Source organism: Catharus ustulatus, chromosome W (assembly GCF_009819885.2).
Source record: "Catharus ustulatus isolate bCatUst1 chromosome W, bCatUst1.pri.v2, whole genome shotgun sequence".
NCBI classification, from domain to species: domain Eukaryota; kingdom Metazoa; phylum Chordata; class Aves; order Passeriformes; family Turdidae; genus Catharus; species Catharus ustulatus.
The window spans coordinates 2,635,869-2,660,355 of NC_046261.2; the positions used below are offsets into that span (position 1 = coordinate 2,635,869).

Here is a 24,487-nt window from a genome sequence, read left to right on the forward strand (position 1 = left end):
GATGCAAACAAAGATATTTAGTCTGACATTTATACCATTCACTTAAAATGTTTTTCGTTGAACAGTCAAAAATAAGATGAGCTTTGAAATTTGTTATGAAGATAAAAAAGACTCCTGATTTCTCATGTTAGCTATCAGGGTGGTAACACTCAAGACCTGAAGCCCCCTATACTCATTAATTTTCCTCGTTATGTTAAACATGTTATTTTCCTACCAAATTTCTCACTGCAGATGTAAGTTTAAAAGTTGCCTGTCAGTTTAAGAAGTATTGCAATAAAAAGGAAGAGGACCTAAAAGAAGAAATAGAAGGCAGGAAAGCAGTTATTACTGTCTTTGAAAACTGAGCAGCTGCAGAAACAGTTACAGGAAGGAGAAAAAACAAAAATTAAAATAAAAAGTAGAGACCATGCTTATGCAGGCTCCTAATTCCCCAAACATTGTACAAATTAGAAAATTGTGTCCCCAGATGAATGTGATGGAAATATTTGGGGAAACCTCTATGATAAAGCATCAGGAAAATAATTCTTTATCTCTTCCAAATCCCCTTGAATATGAAGCCAGATGCATTATAACAGCAGAAGAAACAACTGGATCACGGGGTAGAATGAGAAATTATAGGCATAAATCGATGCCATTTTACCCTATTCAGATAGCTAATTTGTAAGTCACTATGGTCATAAACCAGGCAAGACTGAAACGGAATATTTATGGCAAGTGTCTCTAACCAGAAGAAATTGAATTTTTCTAAATGGTAATGAAGCCGATTGGATTTTGGGGTCCTGGTGTCTTTATAAATTCTGGACCTTGTCTCCATTTAAAAGACAAATGTCTGCCAAGGAAGGCAGGAACCTTCCTGGAATAGAAAGAAGACTCCTCCCTCCAAATTATTATAACTTCAAAATTATGGGGTTTTCAGGAAAAAGTGTAGAAAAAGGAATAACAGTTATTTACTACAAAATATATAGAACAGAAGAGAACAAACAACAACACAATAACAGAAGCTTCCAACCCCCTAAGTACAGTAATTTCACGATTATAAGCCACACCATTTTGACTAAAAATTTGCTCCCAACCCGGAAATGCGGCTCACACTCAGGAGCGGCTAATATATGAAAAAAAGTTCTGAAATTTCCAAACCCGGAAGTGCAAGCCAAGGTGCCAAGTTGAGCACCTGCCAGTACAACCCAGGATTGCGCGATTGTTAAAAATTGGTTACTCTGTTGTGCGGCGGGTGGAAGCAGGTTCCATGCCGGTAGCGCGGGGGGGGTCCCTCCTGCTGGCCCCATGGCCCGGGGGGGAGGGCGAGGGCTCCCTCTTGTCGGCCCCGCGGCTCAGAGGGGAGGTGGGGGCTTCATGCTTCCCCCGCCCGCTGCCACTGCGGGTGAAGGCGGGCTCCGTGCCTCCCTCCTGCTGGCACCACGGGGCAGCGCTGGGCCAGGGCGAGCGATCCCACGATTCCGTTACTAATTTGTTACTTTGTTGCATGCGGGTCCTCCCTGCAAACAAAAATGCTGCTTATATTTCGGTGCGGCTTATACATGGACAAAGACCTAAACATTGCCGACACCCGGACGTGCGGCTTATAATCAGGTGCGGCTTATAATCGTGAATTTACTGTACCATCTTTTCTTTTTGGTGTACAGTAATTTCACGATTATAAGCTGCACCATTTTGACTAAAATTTTGGTCCGAACCCGAAGAGCGGCTTATAATCAGGTGCGGCTAATATATTGATGAGGTTCAGAAATTTGCTAACCCGGAAGTGCGAGCCCGCACGGCCCCAAGCCGACCCGAGCCCACACGGCCCCAGCGGGGGAAAAGTGGGGTCAATCTGAGCCCACACAGCCCCAGTGGGGGGGTGGTGGGGCTGATCCAAGCCTGCACGGCCCCAGCGGGGGAAAAGCGTGGCAGATCTGAGCCTGCACAGCCCCTGCAGGGGGGGCGGAGGAGGCGATCCGAGTCTGCACAGCCCCTGCGGGGAGGTTGCGGGGCCAATCTGAGCCCGCATGGCCCCTGCGGGGGGGCGGAGGGGCTGATCCGAGCTCGCCCAGCTCCGGCAGGGGAAAAGCGGGGCCGATTCAAGCCTGCACAGCCCTGAGCCAAGCCAGTAAACTCCACGATTCCGTGATTCTGTTACTAATTGGCAACTTTGTGAAAGTTGCATGCGGATCCTCGCTGCAAACGAAAGCGCGGCTTACAATCCAGTGCGGCTTATATATGGAGGAAAAATGAAACATTGCTGACACCCCGGAAGTGCGGCTTATAATCGGTGCAGCTTGTAATCGTGAAATTACTGTAATTATGACCACAGCCAGCAGAGGGTGCTGGCACAAATCAGGCAGCAGATACTGCACTAACTGACTTGCAGCTGACAGGATTGGAACTTCCCCGGGTGGCAACAGCTGGTGCCAGTATGGGAAAGAGGGGTACTTCCCCTGCAAAACTCATGTGGGCACCAGCCAGTCTCAGTACTGGCAAGCTCAGAACTTTTATACTACTTTTCAGTTTTGCACTATAGTAAATTACACTTATTCCTTAAGTTGGTGTCTGAGTCTTCGGTGCCCACTGGCAAAACAGAGATGGGTTGGGATAATACATCTAGTGAAGCCAAAAATACAGGTAACAAAGTGAGAAAAATCAATGTCCTGGAACCAGAACCCCTGATTATCCACCCAAGACTCAGAGATGGACACCTATATAATCAAACATTAGCATTAGGCATTCTAAGAGCTGCAATTCAAAGACCGTCTGACAGCCTTACCACCTTACCAAGGGTGTAATTCATGTCGTTCAGAGAGGACCCTCAGTTCAGAAAAATGATGGCAGCAATTAGAGAGAAAATACTCTACTCAGACATCAGTGCCAATTCCAAGAGGATGTATTAACCCTTCTCCTCTCCAAAATCGGATATCAAAAAACAAATAGTGCCTGGACGGCAATTGGACCCACCAGTCCAGTGAGTGGCACCCGATCAATGGATAGATAACAATGGCCCATACATTCTGATTCCAGTTGATCCCCATCAACAATTACTGAAATTTCTAATAGATACAGGAGAACCACATTCAATAATAACAAAACAGGATGATGCCAAGCTGGATATATGACCCTGATGGCAAAGAGTTAAAATCGCTGGAGTGAGCGAAGCAAGTGTTATGTGCCAAACTGCAAAAGTTAATTTATGGCTCCCAGGTGAGAAACACATGACATCTATTTGTTTTGCAATTAAAGATCACAATGAAAACATTTTGGGTTTCGACATTCGGTGTGGCTGAACCTGGCATTTACCAGATGGCAGTGTGTGGTCCTTTGGTTCAAATGTCAACCCCAAACCTAAAAGGAATTGGGACACTACAGTGCTTTTACTCTGTGAAGCACCTCCACTCCCTGATTCAAAAGTTACTAATGTACCTCAATACCCAATTCTCTCTGCAGCACAAAAAGGAACTTCTCAAGTTATAGCTGATTTGGAAAGGTGACAAATCATCTCCAGAAGCCACTCCCCATATAACTCACTGCTTTGGCCGGTCCAGAAACCACACAGGAGGTAGCAATTAAGAGTTGATCACCAGCACTTAAATACCAACACAGCCTCACTAACAGCTGCAGTACCCAATAATGCAAACCTAATAGCCACAATACAAGCAGCTGCATACTTATGGATGCTCCAGCACGGGCCTCCCATGGGGTCACAGCCTCCTCTCAGGCATCCACCTGCTCCAGCATGGGGCTCTTTTATGGGCAGCAGATGGATCTCTGCATCCCTGTGGTCCTCCATGGGGTGCAGGAAGACAGCTGCTTCATCATGGTCCTCACCACAGCCTGCAGAGGAATCAGCTCTGGTGCCTGGAGCACCTCCTCCCCCTCCTTCTTCACTCACCTTGGTGTCTGCAGAGTTGCTCTTCTCACATGTTCTCATTCGCTCTTTTCTGGCCACAATTAAAACTGCGCCCCAACTTTTTGTTTTGATTTCTTCTTAAATATGTTATCACAGAGGCATTACCATCACTTCTAATTGGCTCAGCCTTGGCCAGCAGTATGTCCATCTTTGGAGCTACCAGGAATTGTCTCTGCTGGACATTGAGGAAGCTTCTAGCAGCTCCTCACAGGAGCCACCCCTGTAGCCCCCCTGCTACCAAAAAACAGGCCATGCAAACACAATACAAGCATGTACCTGGAATTTCTATCATTGTTCCCCCCCAAATTCACTTTTACAAAAGGGAAAACCGTAGATGTAGAATCCAGAACATGAGGAGGCAGTAAAAACCCTAACACAGGAATTAAGAACATATCAATTGCTGGGACCAGTATATTCCCAGGACCCCATTATAGCAGAATGGGGTTTTGCTGAGCATGGCACCTACTGTAACCTTCTTCAAACTGGCCCAGACCTAAGAGACCATTAATGTTCAGCTTGACTGCTTTTAAAGAAACAGAACAGAGATAGTCCAAGTGGGAAAAGGGGCTTTTATCTTTAGTCTGAGCAGTAATACAAGCTGAAAAAAAATGCATCAGGAACAGCCTGTGCAAACCAGAGGACCCTTTAACTTGCTGGAAGCCATTCTAAAGGGGACTGCTCCCCCAGAAGGAATTGCACAAAAATTTACATGCAGGAAATAGTATGTCTACTTGGCAGGGATTGCAGAGGGAATAGAATTAACTAAAGGACATACTAAAATAACCACATGTCAAATGCCTATAAATGCAGACCCATTAGTGTCACAGCTACAGCTGGTCTGAAGCTGCACAGATAAATTTGGCCATAGCAGAAACCCAATTCAGCTACCCTAGTTCGTTATAGAAGTAAACAAGTCCCTGGGTAGGACAATGATAAGTTTGATTCAAACTAAAACAGGGGACCCCAGCCAATCCCATTCAATCCTGAATGCAGACATATCATTGGCCAGTGAGCTGGGCGTTGTTGAAACCTCGACCAATTGGTTGTTCAAGCGTGGGAATTTTAAACCCCCTATAAAAGGGAGCATTCCTCAATAAACCCCGGCTGTTGTTGCAATGATCTTCACTCTGTTCAGTCATGTGCCTGTCTCCAAAACTGCAACCCATCGTAATGCATTAGCATTACTCCAACCTTTTAGATCCTCACCAATTTTAAATGCACCTCCCTTTAACAAAGAAACACCGACAGGAGATATGTTTCACTGGTGCCTCAGCAAGGAGGATAAATGGTAAATGTCAATACAAGGCTACTACATTAAACATTCACACTGGCAAACAAGTAACAGAAGAAGGTGAAGGTAGTGCACAAGTAGGACAAATACAGACAGCAGCTGAGAATGGAGAAAAAGTGATGTATGTAGACTCCTATGCTGTTTGGGCTGGCACCACACAGTGACTCTGTCAATGGGAATCACTGAACTGGGAAGTAAACATTTCTAGTTTGAAGAACTTGAAATTGGCAATTAGAGCTATATATAGCCAGAAAAACACCATTCAAGATGGGATAGGTGAAAGCTCATGCCAAGAATGATAAACCAGCCACACATTGGAATCAAAAGGTGGATGAACTGACTAATATCAGTGAGATAAAAATAGAGGACCATTTAAATTCTGAGTGGTATCAATTGGGAGAATGACTACATCAGAAATTAGGTCACACTTGGTAGAGAAGAAATTTACTGCACAGAGTAAAGGTAGTCTACCTGGCAAATTGATTATATCTGGCCATTCAAACCATCTGCAGGATATCAATACATCCTAACAGGAGTGGAAGTGGTCTCCAGCATACTTATGGCAACTATGTGCCATAAGGCCAACAAAAAAGAACTTGGATGAAATACAGTATGGAGGCTGCTGTCTTGGTTTTCAAGCTTGCCTACCCCAGATACCATCCAAAGTGATACTGGTGCACATTTCTCCTGTAACGAAGTGCAAGAATGGGCTAAAGAGGAAGAAATTCAATGGATATTTCACACTCCATATTAGCCCAAATCAAATGGAAGAGTGGAAAGGGCTAATGCCTTATTGAAAGGAAGCCTTAAACCACATGAGGCCCAGTGGGCTGCTCAACTTTCCAAAATACTTCATCAATTAAATAACAGATATGGGCCCATCAGGAGTCTTGTGGGATGAGTGTTCTTTGCAAAAGTTGGACTTCATGTTCCACCAGCCAATGAGAGAAAACGCCCAATACCACTACAACCAGGATAATCTTATGGTGAGTTTACCAGATTGGAACTGTGCCTATGACTGACTAAACCTTGCGGACCACTTCTTTGGGAAGCTACTGACAGCAGTGGTGCAATGCACAGAATTAGTGCACAGTGGATTTTCCCATCTTTTTAATGGGGTAATCCATCCAGACAAACCCCGCTCAGACTTGTATGGTTTTACCTTTCACGAACAATTCCAGGAATGATGCCAGCATGCATCCATTGAAGATTAAGTTAACCATTGACAGACTGCTTATCCTTTGCGTAGGAGTTATCAGCACCAGCATGAACCAAATGTAGCATACACATCAAAAAGCTCAACCCATCAGATGGAGACCCTCACTTCTTTTATCTGCAATGATCACTATGGTAATGGCCATAACCACACTTAAGCCCAAATGCATTTCAGTGATACTTGCTAATGAAAGAAGTTATAATTGCACAAATTTAGGAGCCCCATCTAATAATATGAATTTGACAGAAGGAAATACAACCATAATATGTGAAACACAATCTCCAACCAACAATGGGAAAATTTACTTACTCAGTTTTCAATATACCTGTCTCATTCCGCTATAAGAGGGGATCAGGAAGGATTTATTTTCAATGGTTTCTCTGATGAAAATAAAGCGCAAATACAGCAATATTATATCTGGGAACTGTTTATTGATAAAAAAGGGTAAGTGGTCCTACTAAAGGGGGATAGGAAAAGGAGCAGAGAGGGGAAAAAGAGAGAAGGAGAAAGAAACAGAAGACAGGGACAGCATTGCCACAACAACCCTATGCCAGCACTCTGTCAGTGTCGGCTTGGCAGACGGAGTGTGTGTGCTGTGAACCACGGTGCATCTGTGTAGCTCCTGTGGCGGGCTGGATGCGATTTGCAAACAGCAGCAGGTTGCGTGTTCCTTCCATCAGGGAACAGGCTGCCGTGGCCATGGGCACACTTCTGGAGCAACTGTGTGTTCTCAGGATTGGGGCACTGTGGATGCAGGCGCATCTGAGTGCAAGTGGTGGTGACAGATGGGTTGCTATGGGCTAGTGTTATAGCAGGTTGGTGTGGCAGGCAGAGCAGGAAACACTGCAGCAGTGGCTGTGCATGGGAAACACCACAGAGGTGGCTGGCTGCAGTGGCGCCCACTCCATCGGGGATGCAGAGGAGCACGAGGCCGTCACGATGACAAGCTAGTTTACAGGAACGGTAAAGCAGATACAAGCAGGGAAGCAGGACCACAGGGAGGAAAAAGCGAGGGGGGGGGCAAGCAGACCCTACAGGTGAGAGCCCCTGCTCCCTCCAAGGTAACCAAAGAAAAATGGCTCCCATTGTGTTGCAGCTAGCTGCTTTCATGTGCTAAGGTTCCTCTCATAGCCTGACTTTGTGGGTATTTTTGGTGGGCACTTTTCACTGGTATCTAGGCATCTGCCCCACTGGCAAGTAGGGGGGTCGCTCGTAGTCCAATTGTGGAGGCTTTCTCTGCCCTGATTGGCTGCCAGGTGAAGTCTCCTGGGGTACAGGGCCGCCAGTACATGCACAGTCCCTATAGGAATCTCCCACTTCATGTGTAGCATATGTTGAGGCATTAAAAAAAAATCAGATTGGTCCCTCTCAATAACTCCTTCAAAAAATGGAATAGTGCTACAAGGCCAGTAACTGTTCAGTAAGTGTTACATTAAAACAAAATATAGAAAAGGAAGTAGTACACATGTGGAGATATAATATAGCCACAACTTTAGTTGGGATAATGTATATTGGCACAACAAAAACTAACTTAGCCTCCACAATGCATCCTGCTACCTCTGAGACCCCCAATAAGACTACTGAAACCTTATCCCCACAGATTTCTAAAACTGGACCCTATGCCATCAAATATACAGGCCAGCAATAAGTGCTATTTAATCCTTCATGGTCCCTCAAATTATTAGAAATATCAATGCAGATCAATATCTCTGCAATTAAACCAGTCTGGTCACCACTCTTCTCTACATCTTATGTAAAGTGGTCGGCATGGCTGCATGGATGGACCCTCACCTCTCCAAAACGATCCAGGAGAGATGCGACCGATATCCTGGGGACAGGATTAGGAGTAATAGCATGGATGCTGAAGTCCTAGCAAACTAAATAAACTCAGCAACAAATTATTTATACCAATTGGAACATCTATTATGATCTTCCTTACTAGCATTAGGAACTAACCAAAGGTTCTCATCAGATATATTACCTCAACAGAAGAGGATTGACAAAAAGGATCACCAGCTAATAATGAATGCTAGCTCTTAGTTGTATCCAAGCTCAACTGTAGATGCAATCTATGGTACCATTGATTATAAGAAAAGGTAGATAGGGCACCTTACCCACTGAAATTTGAAAGACAATCTGGGATAATGTAGTCAAATTTGAAAGGGAATTCCAATTCTGGTAGTATTTAGTCAATTTCACTTATGACCCCATAAACAATAAGGCTATAGATTTTGTCTTAAGCATACACAATGTTTTAGCATATACCATACCTGCTCATTGCGCTAGTATTAAATCACCATGAAGCTGTTCTAGCCATTAGAACATAGAGTATGGGCCCAACAAAACAGAAATAAATGGCAAACTGATGATGCTAATGCATGCATTGTATGAGGACAACAAGGATTTATTTGTGAGTAACACCAAAGCCCAAGACATTTGTCTTGACACTGAACAAAATGTTTGTCATTTTGAAATACATCCTGATGAAATCCTTGAAACTGTACTCATATATGTTGGAAAAGGATGTGTTTCTATGAGAAGCCTTTGTGATTTCATATTTGTAGATCACATTACTGTAGATGCAAGTAATCACTCAAATGACTCATGTTTGTAACTTTAGTAAAGTTGTTGGATGTGACTTATTAATCTCCTATTAATTCTTATAAATTGTTACAATCTAATTATAGGTTGTGTGAAGATTTATTGCCTACTCCCACCAGAATGAATCTTACATTGGTGAAGAACGTACTCCATGATGACCCATGTCAACTGCTAGAACATGCCCAAAACAATGGACACAGAACTCTAATCACGGTTTATCATTATACTGAAGGGATACACTATGATTTGGAAAAAACAAAGAAGGATGAAAAACACCTTGTTGGGAAACTCTTCTTGTATGGCCACCAACAGCAACAGGAGTGTTTAATCTTCTGCTTCACCCAGTTGTGATTTTGCTGACTGTAACTTTGATATGTATATTGCTTATAATTATATTGTATATAAGGGTTTGGTACATGATAAAATGACACAACTTCAACCACCCAAAACATACAAATCAATGAATAACAAATAGCAGTGCTTCATTATCTATTTACCATGGATCTATCACCACACAAACCATTAATATACAATTTATGGCACAGAGGCAAGACTATTCTGTGAAGGCAAGATTAATTGACTATAGTCATGGGGTGGAGCACGACTGTAGGGAGGAAAGGGTTAAAGGTGGAAGAATGCCTGGCAAGGAGGATGGTAGAGCACAATAGATTCAATCAAGTGACCTTGAAGCTTGGAATGACAAACCCTGGAGAATAACAGGGTAGGAAACTATATATTATGCCTACTGCTGTTTATCCTCTGTCTGCTTTGAGAAGTAGAATCTCTGTGTAGGGATAACATAGGTGTTTGGAGAGACTTGGAGGCACTCTCATAGACATGCTTGAGCTCTGTCTTGGGAGAGAGACCAAAGCACAGAGATCACAGCATGGTGGTAAATTACATGTGCACGGGCCCTTGATAAATGGGTGCAAACAGCAGCCCCAAGACCCATTAGCATGGACTGAGACTGAGAGTTGTCTGCATTCCTGCTTGTGTGTCTCCTCCAGTTAGCGAGGTAATGAAATAAAATTACAGTCATTTCACGATTACAAGCAGCACCTGATTATAAGTCACAGGTCCGGGTGTCGGCAACATTTCGTTCTTTGTCCACATATAAAACGCACTGGATAATTAGCCGCACTTTCATTGGTAGCCAGGATCCGTGTGCAACTTTCAAAAAGTTGCCAAGTAGTAACAGAATCGTGTGATCATGGGGTTTACTGGTTTGGCCCGGTTCGGGGTGGCTGCCAGGGAGCGGCTCCAGCCCCGCTCGCCGCTGCCGCCAGGAGGCAGGGGGGCGGCGTACCCGGCCGCTGTCACCGGGAAGAGGGAGAGGGGCTTGCCAGGCCAGTGCCGCCGGGAAGCGGGAGAGGGGCTTGCCAGGCCGATGCCGCCGGGAAGCGGGAGAGGGGCTTGCCCGGTTGGTGCCGCCGGGAAGAGGGAGAGTGGTTTGCCCGGTCGGTGCCACCGGGAAGCGGGAGAGGGGCTTTCCTGGCCGTTGCCGCCAGGAGGAGGTAGAGGGGTTTGCCCGGCCAGTGCCGTCGCCGCGTCCCCCGTGGCCGGGCAGCACCTCCGCTGCGCCACTACTGCCCCGCCACCCGGGGCCAGGCGGGCTCCGGCTCGGCTCGGGGCTACTGCTAGCTCGGACTTCCGGGTTGGGAAATTTCCTAAATTTGTTCATATATAAGCCGCTCCTGAATGTAAGTCGCACTTCCGGTTTGGGAGCAAAATTTTAGTCAAAATGGTGCGGCTTATAATCGTGAAATTACTGTACTCTTTGCATATGTGCTGTGGCTTTGTGGTTGTTCCAACTGCCTGCCTGCATTATCTCACACAGTGACAGTGTGCTTTCATATAAGTACAGTAATTTCACAATTATAAGCCGCACCATTTTGACTAAAATTTTGGTCCGAACCCAGAAGTGTGGTTTATAATCAGGTGCGGCCAATATATTGATGCAGTTCAGAAATTTGCCAACCTGGAAGTGCAAGCCCGCACAACCCCGAGCTGAGCCAGGGCCCGTCCGGTCCCGGCGGGGAGGCAGCGGGTCCAATCCGAGCCTGCACGGCCCTGGCGGGACAAAAGTGGGGTCAATCCGAGCCCGCACGGCCCCGGCGGGGAAAAAGTGGAGCTGATCCTAGCCCATACGGCCCCGAGTTGAACCAGTAAACTCCGCGATCCCCCGATTCTGTTACTAATTGGCAACATTGTGAAAGTTGTGCAAGCATCCTCGCTGTGAACGAAAGTGTGGCTTATAATCAGGTGCGGCTTATAATCGTGAAATTACTGTACATAAAAAGTGGACAGCCCATGGCCCACTGAGCTGTCCTGAATGGCAGCAGGCTGCACACCCAGATCTCCCCTTGAGCAGGACACCTCTCAAGGTTACTCCTTGAGGTTGAAAGATTCCTTACCACAATAGATGCTTGGTGATTAATAGCATGCTAAACTTTGAAATCTTAGCTAAGTGATACAAAAGATTGATTCTGCACATATACAGTAATTTCACGATTACAAGCCGCACTGAGTATAAGCCGCACTTCTGGGGTGTCGGCAACGTTGATGTCTTTGTCAATATACAATCCGCACCCGATTATTAGCCGCACTTTCATTCGCGGCGAACTTTCACAAAGTTGTCATTTAGTAACAAAATCGCGGGATCGCTGGGGCTTATTGGCAGGTGCCAACCTTGGAAACATTATTTGCAAGTAAAAAAAGACACAGACAATAGCTGCGGCAGTGTACCCTGTAAGTTTTATTTACAAGCCAAAAAAGACACGAACAATAGTGTGGTCATTTTGCGAGCATTCCCAACGGATCCACGTAGCCTTTAAACAGCCGCTCTGCCGCGTGGGCGCGCAGCCGAGCTCCGAGTGGAGCCGCTCCTCCGCACGAGCACGGCTGGCTGCTCCTCCGTGCGGGCACGGCCACCCCCCTCATCTGCGCGAGCACGGCCTGGCCCGGCCCCCCCGCTCATCTGCACGAGTATGGTCAGCTGTGCAGCCGCACAAGGACAGCCAGCTGCGCAGCTGCACAAGACTGAAAACACTTAAAAAAATACAGAGAAATATCACACACTTTTATCAAACTTTTAAACAGCTTCATTTTTCATTCATCAGCCGCTTCATCAGTGGCTTCATCTTCCATGAAACCTTCGAACTCTTCGTCCTCCATATCGGAAATCAGCAGTTGGGCTATGGGGGCATCCAGCAAACCCGAACCCACATCGCCCGTATCTTCACCGTCAGAGTCATCAATTTCGGTACTCTCTATGGCATTGTTGGTCAGTCCAGGAATGATGGTGGTTTTGGTGAACCCTCGGATGATAGTTGCAGCAGTTACTTCACCCCAGGCATCTAGTATCCACTGGCAGACAGCAGCGTAACTTGCTCGGCACAGCCTCCCGGTCTTGGTGTAGGAATGCTCGCCTTCCACCATCCAGTTTTCCCACAGAAGTCGCAGTTTAGCCTTGAAGGAACGAATAATGCCTATGTCCAGAGGTTGCACTTCTTTGGTCAAACCACCGGGTATCACAGCAAGCTCCGACTTCATCTTTTTCACTATGGCTTTCACGCTATCGGTTTTGTGCGCACACATGGAATCGAAGATCAGCAGTCCAGGCAACGGATGAAAGAAGTCACCCGGTCTGCGAGCATAAACTTCCCTTAGCCAAGTCTTCATTACCTGTTCATCCATCCAGCCTTTTGGATTCACGGCAATATTTATTCCCTTTGGAAATTTGTCTTTAGGGAGCGTTTTTCTTTTAAAAATCACCATTGGGCGTAATTTCTGCCCATCTGACGAAACGCCGAGGACGACTGTAAATGACCTCTTTTCGTTCCCTGTGGTTTTTATCGGCACCGTCGATGTTCCAGCTTGCTCCACAGTTCGCGTCAGCGGCATATCGAATGTCAGGGGGACTTCATCCATGTTGATTATACAATGTGGCTGTATATTTTTTTTCTGAGATCTTGCTTTTGCAGTAACTCCGGAAGGTGGCTAACTTTTCCTTGTAGTCTGCCAGCAATTGTTGAGACACTGTGGTCCTTGTACGGATAGAGAGCTGCCGTTGTTTCATGAAATGGAAACACCAAGACGCTCCTGCTTTAAATTCTTCTATATGCAATTCATTTGCAATTGTTTTGGCTTGTATCCGAATGGCGACAGTAGATAAATTTCGGCCAGCTGCCCTTTGCTCAGAAATCCAGCAGTTAAGTCTGTCTTCCAGCCCTGGTCATCTTGCTTTACGGCCACGGAAACTCTTCTTTGTCTTTCTTGTAAGACGAAGTTTGTCCTCCTGCTGTCTCCATCTGAGTACCATGCATTCATTAATGCTGAATTCTCTAGCTGCAGGTCTATTCCCATGTTCTTTTGCATAGTCAATTGCTTTCAATTTAAACTCAGCATCGTACGCTAGTCTCCTCTCCGCAGCCATGCCGAGGTAACTCGCCAAGGTAACTCGCCGAGGTAACTCGCCCAGATAACACCCCCCGCCCCTCAGTAACGCCATCATCCACAGGCAGGCAAGAAGCTGTTCTCTGATTGATTCATCACCGGAACAACGGGAAACCATCGATTTCAAATCATTTTTGCTCGGGAAAGGACTGGCACGGTACAAGGTAAGGGCAGATCTCACATTTTTGTTAATAAATTAGCCGCTCCGGATTACTAGCCGCACTTCCGGGTTTGCACCAAAACTTTAGTCAAAATGGTGCGGCTTATAAGCGTGAAATTACTGTAATCCTTTAGACATATATTGTTGATCAAGTCTGAGACTAGAATTGAATTCCGCTTAACCTAGACTCCTCTTTGAGGAGTTTGGAAAGCAAAGGGGTCCTTTCTGAAACTCGTGGTTCAATGGAAGGGTCTTCCCAACAACTTTATCTGATGTGTCCTCTATGCAGTAAATAATCAAGTGTACCTTGCCATCAAATCTTGTCAAACCAGTGACATTTACCATTAAATCTTGTTAACTCAGTGTTTTATATTAATAAATAAAATTATTGTTGCTTCTCTCTTATGAGTGAAGTGCATAATTCCATTCACAACAAGGCAAATCTCAATTCTGTTTTGGCCCCCTTTCAGCAAGTCACCTTTCCTTAAAGGGTCAAAGCTCATTTAAGTCAACCTACCCACTGAATCCTCCAAATATTTGATGGGACTATCTACCTTTACACATCTTCCATTACCTCTAGCTTAGCTCTTAACATAGACTATCGCAAATTGGAAAGGATCCATAAAGATCATTAAGTCCAACTCTCTGCTCCTCACAGGACTACTAAAACTAACCATATGACTTGAGGGCATTGTCCAGATGCTCCTTGAATTCTGGCAGACTTGGTGCTGTGACCACTTACCTGGGGAGCCTGTTCTAGGGACCAACCACCCCATCAGTGAAGAACCTTTTCCTAAGGCCCAATCTGAACTTCCCCTGATGCAGATGCATTCCATTTCCAGGCATCCTATCACTGGTCACCAGAGATGAGATCATCACATCTTTCTTGCTACCCGACCTTAAGGAAGTTTTAGACTGCAACAAGGTCATCTACCTTCTCCAAGCTGAACAAATCAAGTGACCTCAGCTGCTTCTCATATGTCTTTCCCTCAAGACCTCTCACCATCTTGCCCACCCTTTTCTGGATGCACTCTAATAGTTTGATGTCCTTCTTAATATTGAGGTGCCCCAAAATGCACACAGTACTCAAGGTGAAGCTGCACCAGTGCAGTGTAAAGGAGGACAGTGATCTCCCTTGACCAGACAGAAATGCAGTGCTTGATACACCCCAGGACACGCTTGCCCCTTTTGGTTGGCAGGGCACATGGTTGACTCATAATCAACTCGCCATCAATCCAAACCCACAGATCTCTTTCCACAGGGTCTCTCTTCCCCTAGTTTGGATGTTTTATATCAGTCCCAAACACTTAAAACAATACCCTACAAATCTTACTTAAAAAGATAAATGGCATTATTAATAAATAAATGCGCTTACTGTTCTTGAATTGGAGAAAGGATTGTACTCATCTAGTCCTGGTGGAACATTTCTTGTCACTTGTGTAACAGAAGGATCCTAGAAGGGAAAACACATCTGTAAATGTATGCATATGTATACAAGCAACAAGTCAATACACATTATCATATCATATAAAACTCTAAAAAAGTTTGTTTTCACTAAAAAATAAAAATCCATCTGTCTCCAAAACGACATCATCCTGAGCTTCTTAAATATCTTTATCCATCATCTGAATGAGGGGATTGAGTGTACTCTAAGTACAGTAATTTCATGACCATAAGGCGCACCGGATTATAAGGCGCACCTCCGGGAGTCGGTAAATTTTGCAACTTTGTACATGATATAAGGTGCATCGGACTATAAGGTGCACTTTTTTTTTGCAGCGAAGATCTGTGCCGCGAGCAACAAAGTAACGAATTAGTAACAGAATCCTGCAATCGTGGAGTTTACTGTCAGGTGCTCAATTTGCAAACATTTTTCACAGATTGGTGTGGTCTTTAAATGCAGCCCCAAGTACCCTCTCCATGCACGGGGTCCGGCACTCCCGCCTGCCACCGGTTGGCGAGGTGGGGTTTGGGGCAGCTCAGGGCTGTCACGGCTCGGGGCGGCCACGGCTCACACCTCGGGGTTGCTGCAGTTCAGGGTGGCTCAGGGTTGCCATGGTTCGCGGCAGTTCGGGGCAGTTCGGGACCGCAGGCGGTTCGGGGAGCCTCGGGGTTGGGCGGGCTTAGATTGGTCCCGCTTTTCCCCTGCCGGGGCCGGGCGGGCTTGGATCGGTCCTGCTTTTCCCCTGTCAGGGCCGGGTGGGATTGGATCAGTCCCACTTTTCCCCTGCCGGGGTTGGACAAGCTCGGATCGGCCCCGCTCTTTCCCTGACGGGGCCAGGCGGGCTTGGATTGGTCCCGCTTTTCCCCTGCCATGGCTGGGCGAGTTCGGATCGGCCCCGTTTTTTCCCTGCCGGGGTCGGGCGGGCTTGGATCGGTCCTGATTTTCCTCTGCCGGGGCCGGGTGAGGTCAGATCGGCCCCGCTTTTCCCCTGCCGGGGCCGGGCGGGTTCAGATCGGTCCCGCTTTTCCCCCACCGGGTTCGTGCGGGCTCGGATTGGTCCCGCTTTTCCCCTGCCGGGGCCATGCAGGCTCGGATTGGTCCCGCTTTTCCCCTGCCGGGGCCATGCAGGCTCGGATCAGTCCCACGACCCCCTCCACTGGGGTCGTGTGGGCTCAGATTGGCCCCGCCGCCCCCTCCGCTGGGGCTATGCGGGCTCGGATCGACCCCACCGCCCCCTCTGCTGGGGCCGTGCAGGCTTGGATCGACCCCGCCGCCCCCTCCGCTGGGGCCGTGCAGGCTCAGATCGGCCCCGCCGCGCCCCCGCCGGGCTCGGGGCGGCTCAGGACTGCCCATGGCTCGGGGCTGCCTGCTCCCTCTCTCCCTGTGTGGCTCCTGCTGGCCGGGGGCCGCCCGGTCTTGCCCACCCCACGCGGTTCCTGTTGGCCGAGGGTTGCCTGGTCCTGCCCACCCCGCGCGACTCCTGCCGGCTGCAGCTGCCCGCTCCCGCCCCCCATCGTGGCTCAACTCATGGCTCGCGCTTCCGGGTTGGCAAATTTCGCAACTTTGTACATTATATAAGGTGCACCGGACTATAAGGCGCACTTCTGGCTTCGGACCAAAATTTTAGTCAAAAGGGTGTGCCTTATAGTCATGAAATTACTGTAAGTCTGCAGACAACACCAAGTTGGGTACTGATCTGCTTGAGGGTAGGAAGGCTCTGGCAGAAGGATCTAGATAGGTTGGATCAATGGGCCCAGACCAATTGTATGAGGTTTAACAAGGCCAAGTGCTGGGTCCTGCACTTGGGTCACAACAACTCCCTGCAGCACTACAGGCTTCGGGAAGAGTGGCTGGAAAGCTTCCCAGTGAAGAACCTGGATGTGCTGGTCAACAGCCAGCTGAACATGAGCCAGCATGTGCCCAGGTGGTTGATAAGGCCAATGGCATCCTGGCTTGTATTAAAAATAGCGCGACCAGTAGGGCTAGGGAAGTGATTGTCCCCCTTTCCTCAATATTGGCAAGGCCACACCTTGAATACTGTGTCCAGTTCTGGGTCCCTCACTACAGCACTGAGGTACTGGAGCATGTCCAGAGAAGGGCAACAAAGCTGGTGAAGGGTTTGGAATGTAAGTCCTAGGAGGAGTAGCTGAAGGAGCTGGGGTTGTTTAACCTGGAGAAAAGGAGGCTCAGGGGAGACCTAATCACTCAACAACTACCTGAAAAAAGACTGCGGCATATTGGAGATCAGACAGCTACGGAAGCTAAACTGGGTAGCACTGCAGACCTTTTGTAGAAACACTGTATCACATGCAGTTTTTGCCATATTGTGCACCTGAAGGCTTTTAAGCAAAGGTTTGCTCTTATATTATCATTCTAATGTTGTTTGGGAAGGTTTATTTCCGGGCAACAGAACAAAGAAATCCCTGGGCCTTTATGCCCTTACAGTCTGTGCACCCTATCTTCACACGCTCTGCACACAGCTCTTGGTCCGATAGCGATTTCAGGTCTGGGGTCTTCTAACACCTCATTGGATTCTTTCTCCATGTCCATGTGGGTAGGCCATTAACTGCTCTTATCTTCCAGCTTGGGCCGGCCTTGATGCCCTTCAGGGTCTCAACCCTTATCTGAAGGTATCCAGTCTTTCTCTCTTTCCTCCCCGGCTTAACCATTCATGCTGACAGAATTAATTTAGAGTTAATCTATGGTAACTTTTGAGTAGGGCATGTTCATGCTAAGCTGTAAGCAAGTCACAATTCAACTTAAACCTACACAATTAATTTCTAATACTCTATAAGTAAACTTATTTTAATCCCCAACACCATCCCTGGAAGTGTTCAAAAACTGAGTAGGCATGGCACTTCACTTTATGGTTTAGTGAGCATGGTAGGATTCGGTCAAAGGTTGGTTTTCCAACCTTAATGATTCTATGATTCTTATAAAACTAAATTAACACAGTCTAAAAGAAACATCATGTCCTACATTTGATTTATAAGGGGAAAATGCTCTCAACAGATAAGGGAAGAAAACTATCTTTCCATGTTGACCATTGGACTCCACAACTGTACATCCAAAGAACACAGAAAAAAAAAGTTTTCTGAAAACTCTTGGTTTCTCTACCCAGAAGTACTTCCACCAACATCTTCAGCAATAGGAAAAGTATTTCAGAAAAATGAAGCTGAGAAAACAGTGTCCCATAGTATCAAAAGCACCTCTGCTTCAGTTTCTACCTGAACCAGTAATATTAACAAAAAGATTTTTTCCTCCAATGAACTCTACAGTAAAAAAAGTTGCTTAAGGTTTAGCTTGAGAAAACAGTTTCAGGAATTAAATATTTTTCTGTGCTATACAGGCTGTCTTGATTCTGCAGAAGAGCCAAAGTACCCACTATGATAGACCACATTAACTTCATAAGAAAAAAAATTGTACATATTTCATTTGATGCCTGGTTTCACTACATTGTTTCTGTGGCTTAATTTAAGGGGTTTGCATCTTCAGAACATAAGAATGGATGGACTACCTGGATGTCCAGCTGTAGGCTGCTGCACTTGGAATTGTTCTGAACACATCAGTGAACAACTGATGCTAACAGGAACTGCACATAATTTAAAATTATTTAAAATATTTCTAAAAAAATTAGACCTGACATCCCAAGGAATACACAGAATTACTGTGAACCATTCATCTTACACTCATTGCATCTCACTTTAAAAATGGAACCAATGCAAACTCATCTAAATGCAGCAAGAATAACTACAAAGCACTCATACTTAGTGCTGCAGAATAATAAAACATTAAATTTAGAAGTTAATCAGGGTGTGAGTTATGACCATGTAGAACAAATGCTGTGCAGGACCACATACTCAAAGAAAAAGTGGCATTTAAATGAATGCTATCAAATTTGTATGTGTCATGATATCGCTATGATATTCTGTTGGAATAAGTAAGTCTACATTGGCATAACTTATTTTTCCATATTTGATATTTCACCTAGATAATAAAGTTAAAATGCATTATTTTGAGGTGGGGTTTTTTCATATTAAAGAAGAGAAAAAAGCCACAAATACAAGTTCCAATAGGTGATAATATACAGACACCAACACAAAGCTGCAGCATTGCTGGAACCACCAAATATCCAGAGACCTTGACCTGCTGCATGATTTAAGTGATTAAAAATTCAGTTATCCTCTGCAAATACAGAAAATAGGGAATTTTAAAGAAAGATCTTGAATATCTGATGTCAGTTGCTGAATGCAACAACTGTAAAATGCCTTGTCCAGTCTCAGACTGAGAAGGCTATGTCCTAGCGGACCAGTACTTCTGCCCGAAATTGATCTGCCCTTGCACTAACTTCTTGCCTCAACCTGGTTGTCTTCAGCCACCTAGCCATTCCCAGTACCTGCTCCTTAAGAATGTTGATCCCACTAATTATGATCTTGCCCACCCAACTTCTTGTTCACTCCTTCCAGTTCACAAGTCCTTCTCCAGCCTTATCTCACCTTAGCTTCTGCCAGTTCAGCACCTTGAGTTTCTGGTCTTTTTATTTAACTATTAGTCATACCAATCAGAGCAGAATTTAAGTACAGGTCATTTTTCATACCCAGATATTGCAGCTATTGGTGCACTTAAGTCACACACCGTCATTTCAGATGACATTTTAAAGATCTGAATTAGTTCAGAAGATTGGAATTTTAACAAATCAGCCCAACCTAATTAATTATTTTCCATCTAATCTTTAATTTTATCTGCTCCTTGTAGTCCCTCCCCCATAATATCAATCTCAAAAGCAAAGATTAGAATCACACTCTTGGTATCATGAGGAGTCAGATACAAGCAGCACCCAGTGTTTACATCAGAAAAAGAAAAGTCAGAAAAAAAATCCAAAACCAAGCCAAAGAAAACCAGAAAACTGCAACACATATATCTCAAACATACAGAACTATTAAAAATGTCTTCTGTGCTAGTGTATTGGGTTTTCGTGGCAAACTTTCTTTTTTTTTGTGGGGGTGGGGGGGCTACAGGGGTAGCTTCTGTGAGAAGCTGCTGGAAGCTTCCTCCATGTCTGACAGAGCCAGTCAATGCCAGCTGGCTCCAACATGGACCTGCTGCTGTCCAAGGCTAACCCAATCAGTTAACGGTGGTAGTGCCTCTAGGATAACATATTTAAGAAGGGGGACCGGGAGGCAAACTGCTGTGCAAGAGCAGCCATAAGTGAGAACATGCCAGAGCAACAACTTTGCAGACACCAAGGTCAGTGAAAAAAGAAGGGGAGGAGGTGGTCCAGGTGCCGGAGCTGAGATTCCCCTGCAGCCTGTGGTGAAGAATATCGCATTTAAATAAAATTTTTAAAAAAAAAAGATTAATTAAAAAGCCACTGTCTCAAAATCATCAATATATTATGATCAATCCAAGCAAGCAAATATTTAAAAAAATAAATTCTGTTTTATCAACCAAATTCTTTTATTTCCAGGAGATAACAAAACAGAAAAATAATTTCATTTTAGACATCCAAAAGAATTAACTACCCAAAATACTGAGCTAACTAGAGGTTTCTTCTTAACCTTTATCTCCCCAGAGAATATATTTTTTTTATTCAACATCGAGTAAGAATATCTGCTGTAATCTTTTTATTAAAAGGCATGAGAATAGCCACAGGAAATCTAACAAAGTAAATAACAAAAAATTAGTAAAACTAAAATATTAAAGAAAAAAAAAGTATCTATCTTTAGACCTTGGCAATAACTCTTCCACATGATGCTACCCTCTCCTTTTTTTGCCATACTAGTGACAGGAGTAAGATGAACGTGTCTTTACAAACATACTGTGTGAATCTGCTGGGAGATTGTGGACACTGACCTCTAGCGACGTGAATTTTTTGCACACTAGTCTGTCATTTTACACAAGCACACGAAGCAGCTTCAAAGGTAAAGAAAATAAATAGTCGCATTATATATAAAATTGTTCCCCCCTCCTGAGGCCAGCATTACCCCACAGCGCTGCACCTTCCCGACCCGCCGCGGCTGAGAGCGAACCCCCAGCACACAGCAGAGACGATGACACTCCCTTCCTAGGACACCCGTAGCTTCACACAGCTTGTTCTGCCCCCGCCGCGGCACTGAGGAAGGCTCACGGCGTCCCTGTCCCTCGCTGCCTCACCTTGAAGGGATTATTGAGGTCCGGGTCAGCAAATGGATTGTTGTCGAAGTCCGACATGGCAGGCGCAAGCGTGTCGCTACAATCACTGAGGAGCCGCTGTCACCAACTGCTGCGACCCAACTCCAACCCCGACAAGCCAAAGAACAAAATGGCTGCGCCGGAAGCGAGATTGCGGAGCGGAGAAGCCCTGGAAAAGAGAAAAAGCTCCCACTTCCAAGGCGAGCAGGACAGAGTACAGGTTGGAAGAGTTTTAGCTCCCATATACTTAGCTCTAGTGACTCAAGTAATCCTGTGACTTCAGTGGGAGCAATTCAGGTGCCCAACACCCGAGGAGGAGTTTCACAATTAGAAAAGATACATTATTAGCCCAGGCTGTCCCCCCCAACAAGTTTTTTCTACACCTTGCTTTTCAAATAGTAGATTTTATTTTTGTGGTAGGTGAGAATTACGTACTTGCAATTAGCCATCTCTAATTTTCGTGCAAGATATATCTCATAAATACATCCATTTGATTTTTAATATTCTAATAAGTTCATTTGAAAGTAAGTTCCACTATTGAATGGGTGACTAGATAAAAATTCCCCAGCCTCATAGAATTAGTTTCATTCAGTGGTTTTCAATAATTCTGAAATAATTGCCTTCTTAGCAAAAACAAATTGTTTTAATCAGAATTGGGCATTTTCTCAGAGAGTTTAAACTTCAACAAACATTAGATTTCAACTGCTTGTGCAACTACTGTATTTGTATGCTTGTATATAAAAAAATCTTGTGTAAGGAAATTTAAGTCCTGGTTTTCTCAATTTTCTATCATTTGATAGAACCACGGTATTTCCTCATTCCCCGCCCCCCCTTTTTTTTTTTTTTTGCTTTAATTTAAAAGAAAAAAGTGTAGAGAAGAGAGGAGAAATGGCAGAAATAACAGTAGCATTCAGAACTCTCAAAATTTGCTACTTGCAGGGACCCATTTAACCTTTCTTTCTTACAATCAATGAAGCCCTGGTTTTGCAGCATAATAAATCCAGATTCAGTGTGCTGATTGCTGAATCACAGTCTCTTGTGTTATAGGTAGGTAATGTGATGTATTGGCTCTAGCAAATAAGGGATGAATATTGTGTATATGTTAAGGTAAGTTTTATTGATGTATGGTTATGTTCTCATGGTCTTATTGTTTAGACATCCTCTGTTCTCTCCGTAGTCCCCTTCCACCCTCGGTATTGTTGCCACTAGACAGCCTTGGATATAAAAGACTTGTGGAGGGAGGGCGTGCACATGTGCCCCTTGCATGGGGCAGTTGGGAATAGGGAAGGCTTGTTGCTAAGGAGGCGCAGCATGACGACACCTGACCTCCAATCAAGTTGCAAGAAAGTAGTCTCCACCAATGGACGGCAAAGGAGAGTTGACTGACAGACTTTGGGAGGGGCCAGGGTTGGCTGATGCAACACGAGGGGTATAGAAGGCAGAGCAGCCATTTTGTAGATGAGCACGTGGCAGATGGTCACATACTCCCAATGCATTGCTCTTTTTCCTTATTCAGTCCTTTGCTGTATTCGTTAAGGTTTAATAAACCTTTGAAAAAATTTAAAGTGAGTGGTTGTTTCTCACATCTTGTTTCCATCATTGTTGTGCTTTAACTCCATCTGGCAATTAAGTACGATGCAGACGCCCCCTCCCTCCACCCAGTGGGGAGGAGAATCAGAAAAAAGTAAAACCCATGGGTTAGATAAGAACAATTTAATAATTGAAACAAAGTAATATACAATAATAATACTAATAATGCTAATTATAATAACAACAATAATAATTGTAATGAAAAGGAGAGAGGAATAAAACCCAAGACAAACAAGTGATGCACAACACAGTTGCTTACCACCCAGCAGAGCGATGCCCAGCCCATCCCTGAGCAGTAACTGGCAATTTCCTGTCAACTTCCCCCAGTTTATATACTGAAAATGATGTTCTATGGTATGGAATATCCATTTGGCCAGTTTGTGTCAGTTGTCCTGACCATGCTCCCTTCCAGCTTTTTGTACACCTCCTCACTGTCAGAGCATGAGACACTGAAAAGTCCTTGACTTAGGGTGAGCACCACTTAGCAACAAGTAAAACGTCAGTGTGTTATTGTAATAAGGGTAAAACATAGTTTGTTCATCAAACTTAGTATAAGTTTTTACTGCAGCCTTAGAAACTTAGTTTCTTTTACTAACAAAACTCTGTTTACTAACAAAGCTTAGTTTGTTTGCTAATAAAGTAAAAGCTTTAAGTTGCTTAAACTATATAGCTTTTGAAGTGGTTTGTTTTTTTTTTTTTTTGCTACTCAGTATAACTAGGGCCCCAAAACTTATCAAAGGGGGAATAGATAAGCTTGTAGAGCAATTATCCTTAGCCATATATGATAAAGTTGTTTCAAGTTTACCAGGACAGCGAGACCTGAGATCCAGCCTCCCCCAACCACCTGGAAGACTACTGCCTAGCAAATGAGACCACGAATGCGAACAAAGAAGCTGTAAGAGATAATAAATCCAGGAAATGAAATCCAGATAAAAGGGGCTGGAAGAAAGGGAGGCATGTGAATTGCTGGAGAAAAACAGAATTGTAATGGTTTTTCTCAGCAACACCCAGATCTGTTTGCTCACTTGTTATTGCTTGCTCTAATTATAATAAATGACCTTTGATTGACTACTGCCGATTCACTTCAAATTTATTTCAATTTGGTGCCCTGACTCGGATCGCGGTGTGTGAGGGGAAAGGGATCCTCGGGGAGGCGCCCCACCTGGAGTTAAGGTGGTCCCAGGGTGGTCTCCTTTCCCCCCCACCTCGACCGACGAACCTAAATTCAATAACAAGTGAGAGGAGAGACCGGCAACCCCTTAATCTTTGTGCACAGGCCCAGTCGAAGAAAGACACAGACGTGAGTATATTAAAAACGGGAAACTGTCCGGTCGGGGTGGGTACCCCGAAATGTAACGTGTGAAACGTCTCGAAGAGACGGCGCGAGTGAGGACCACAGAGTAGTGCGGTTCCTACGATCCCGCGAGGGACTAGGCCACGAAACGGGGGAAGCGCTTTATCTCACAGGCAGACCCTCCTCTCCCACCTCCCTCTGTTTCGCCCTGATAGCATGGGGGAATGGGTTGTGAGACCTGAACCAGGGCAGGGGGTAACCCTGAAAACCCAGGGGCCAGGATGGGGGTAGGAAGGGATTCAAGGGTGGCACCAGGGGGCAAGGGATATTATGGGAAGAAGAAGAGTGTAATGCCATGTGGCTGGAG

At 45.2% G+C, this 24,487-nt stretch overlaps 1 protein-coding gene across 3 annotated transcripts in view; it reads right to left on the reverse strand.

Annotated features, from left to right (window-relative positions):
• LOC117005084 (secretory carrier-associated membrane protein 1-like) overlaps positions 1 to 21,548 on the reverse strand; it is an 86,858-nt gene extending 65,310 nt beyond the window's left edge. Inside the window, exons 1-2 of one of the 3 annotated variants that reach the window (XM_033076339.2) lie at positions 21,219 to 21,548; positions 14,997 to 15,074 (exon numbers count right to left, since the gene is read on the reverse strand). In XM_033076339.2, the coding sequence (XP_032932230.1) occupies positions 14,997 to 15,074; positions 21,219 to 21,275 (135 nt within the window). In that variant the 5' untranslated portion in view covers positions 21,276 to 21,548. The remainder of the gene's footprint in view (positions 1 to 14,996; positions 15,075 to 21,218) is intronic. The other 2 variants (XM_033076337.2, XM_033076338.2) reach the window with 2 other exon arrangements.
• Between the last annotated feature and the right edge of the window lie 2,939 nt (positions 21,549 to 24,487).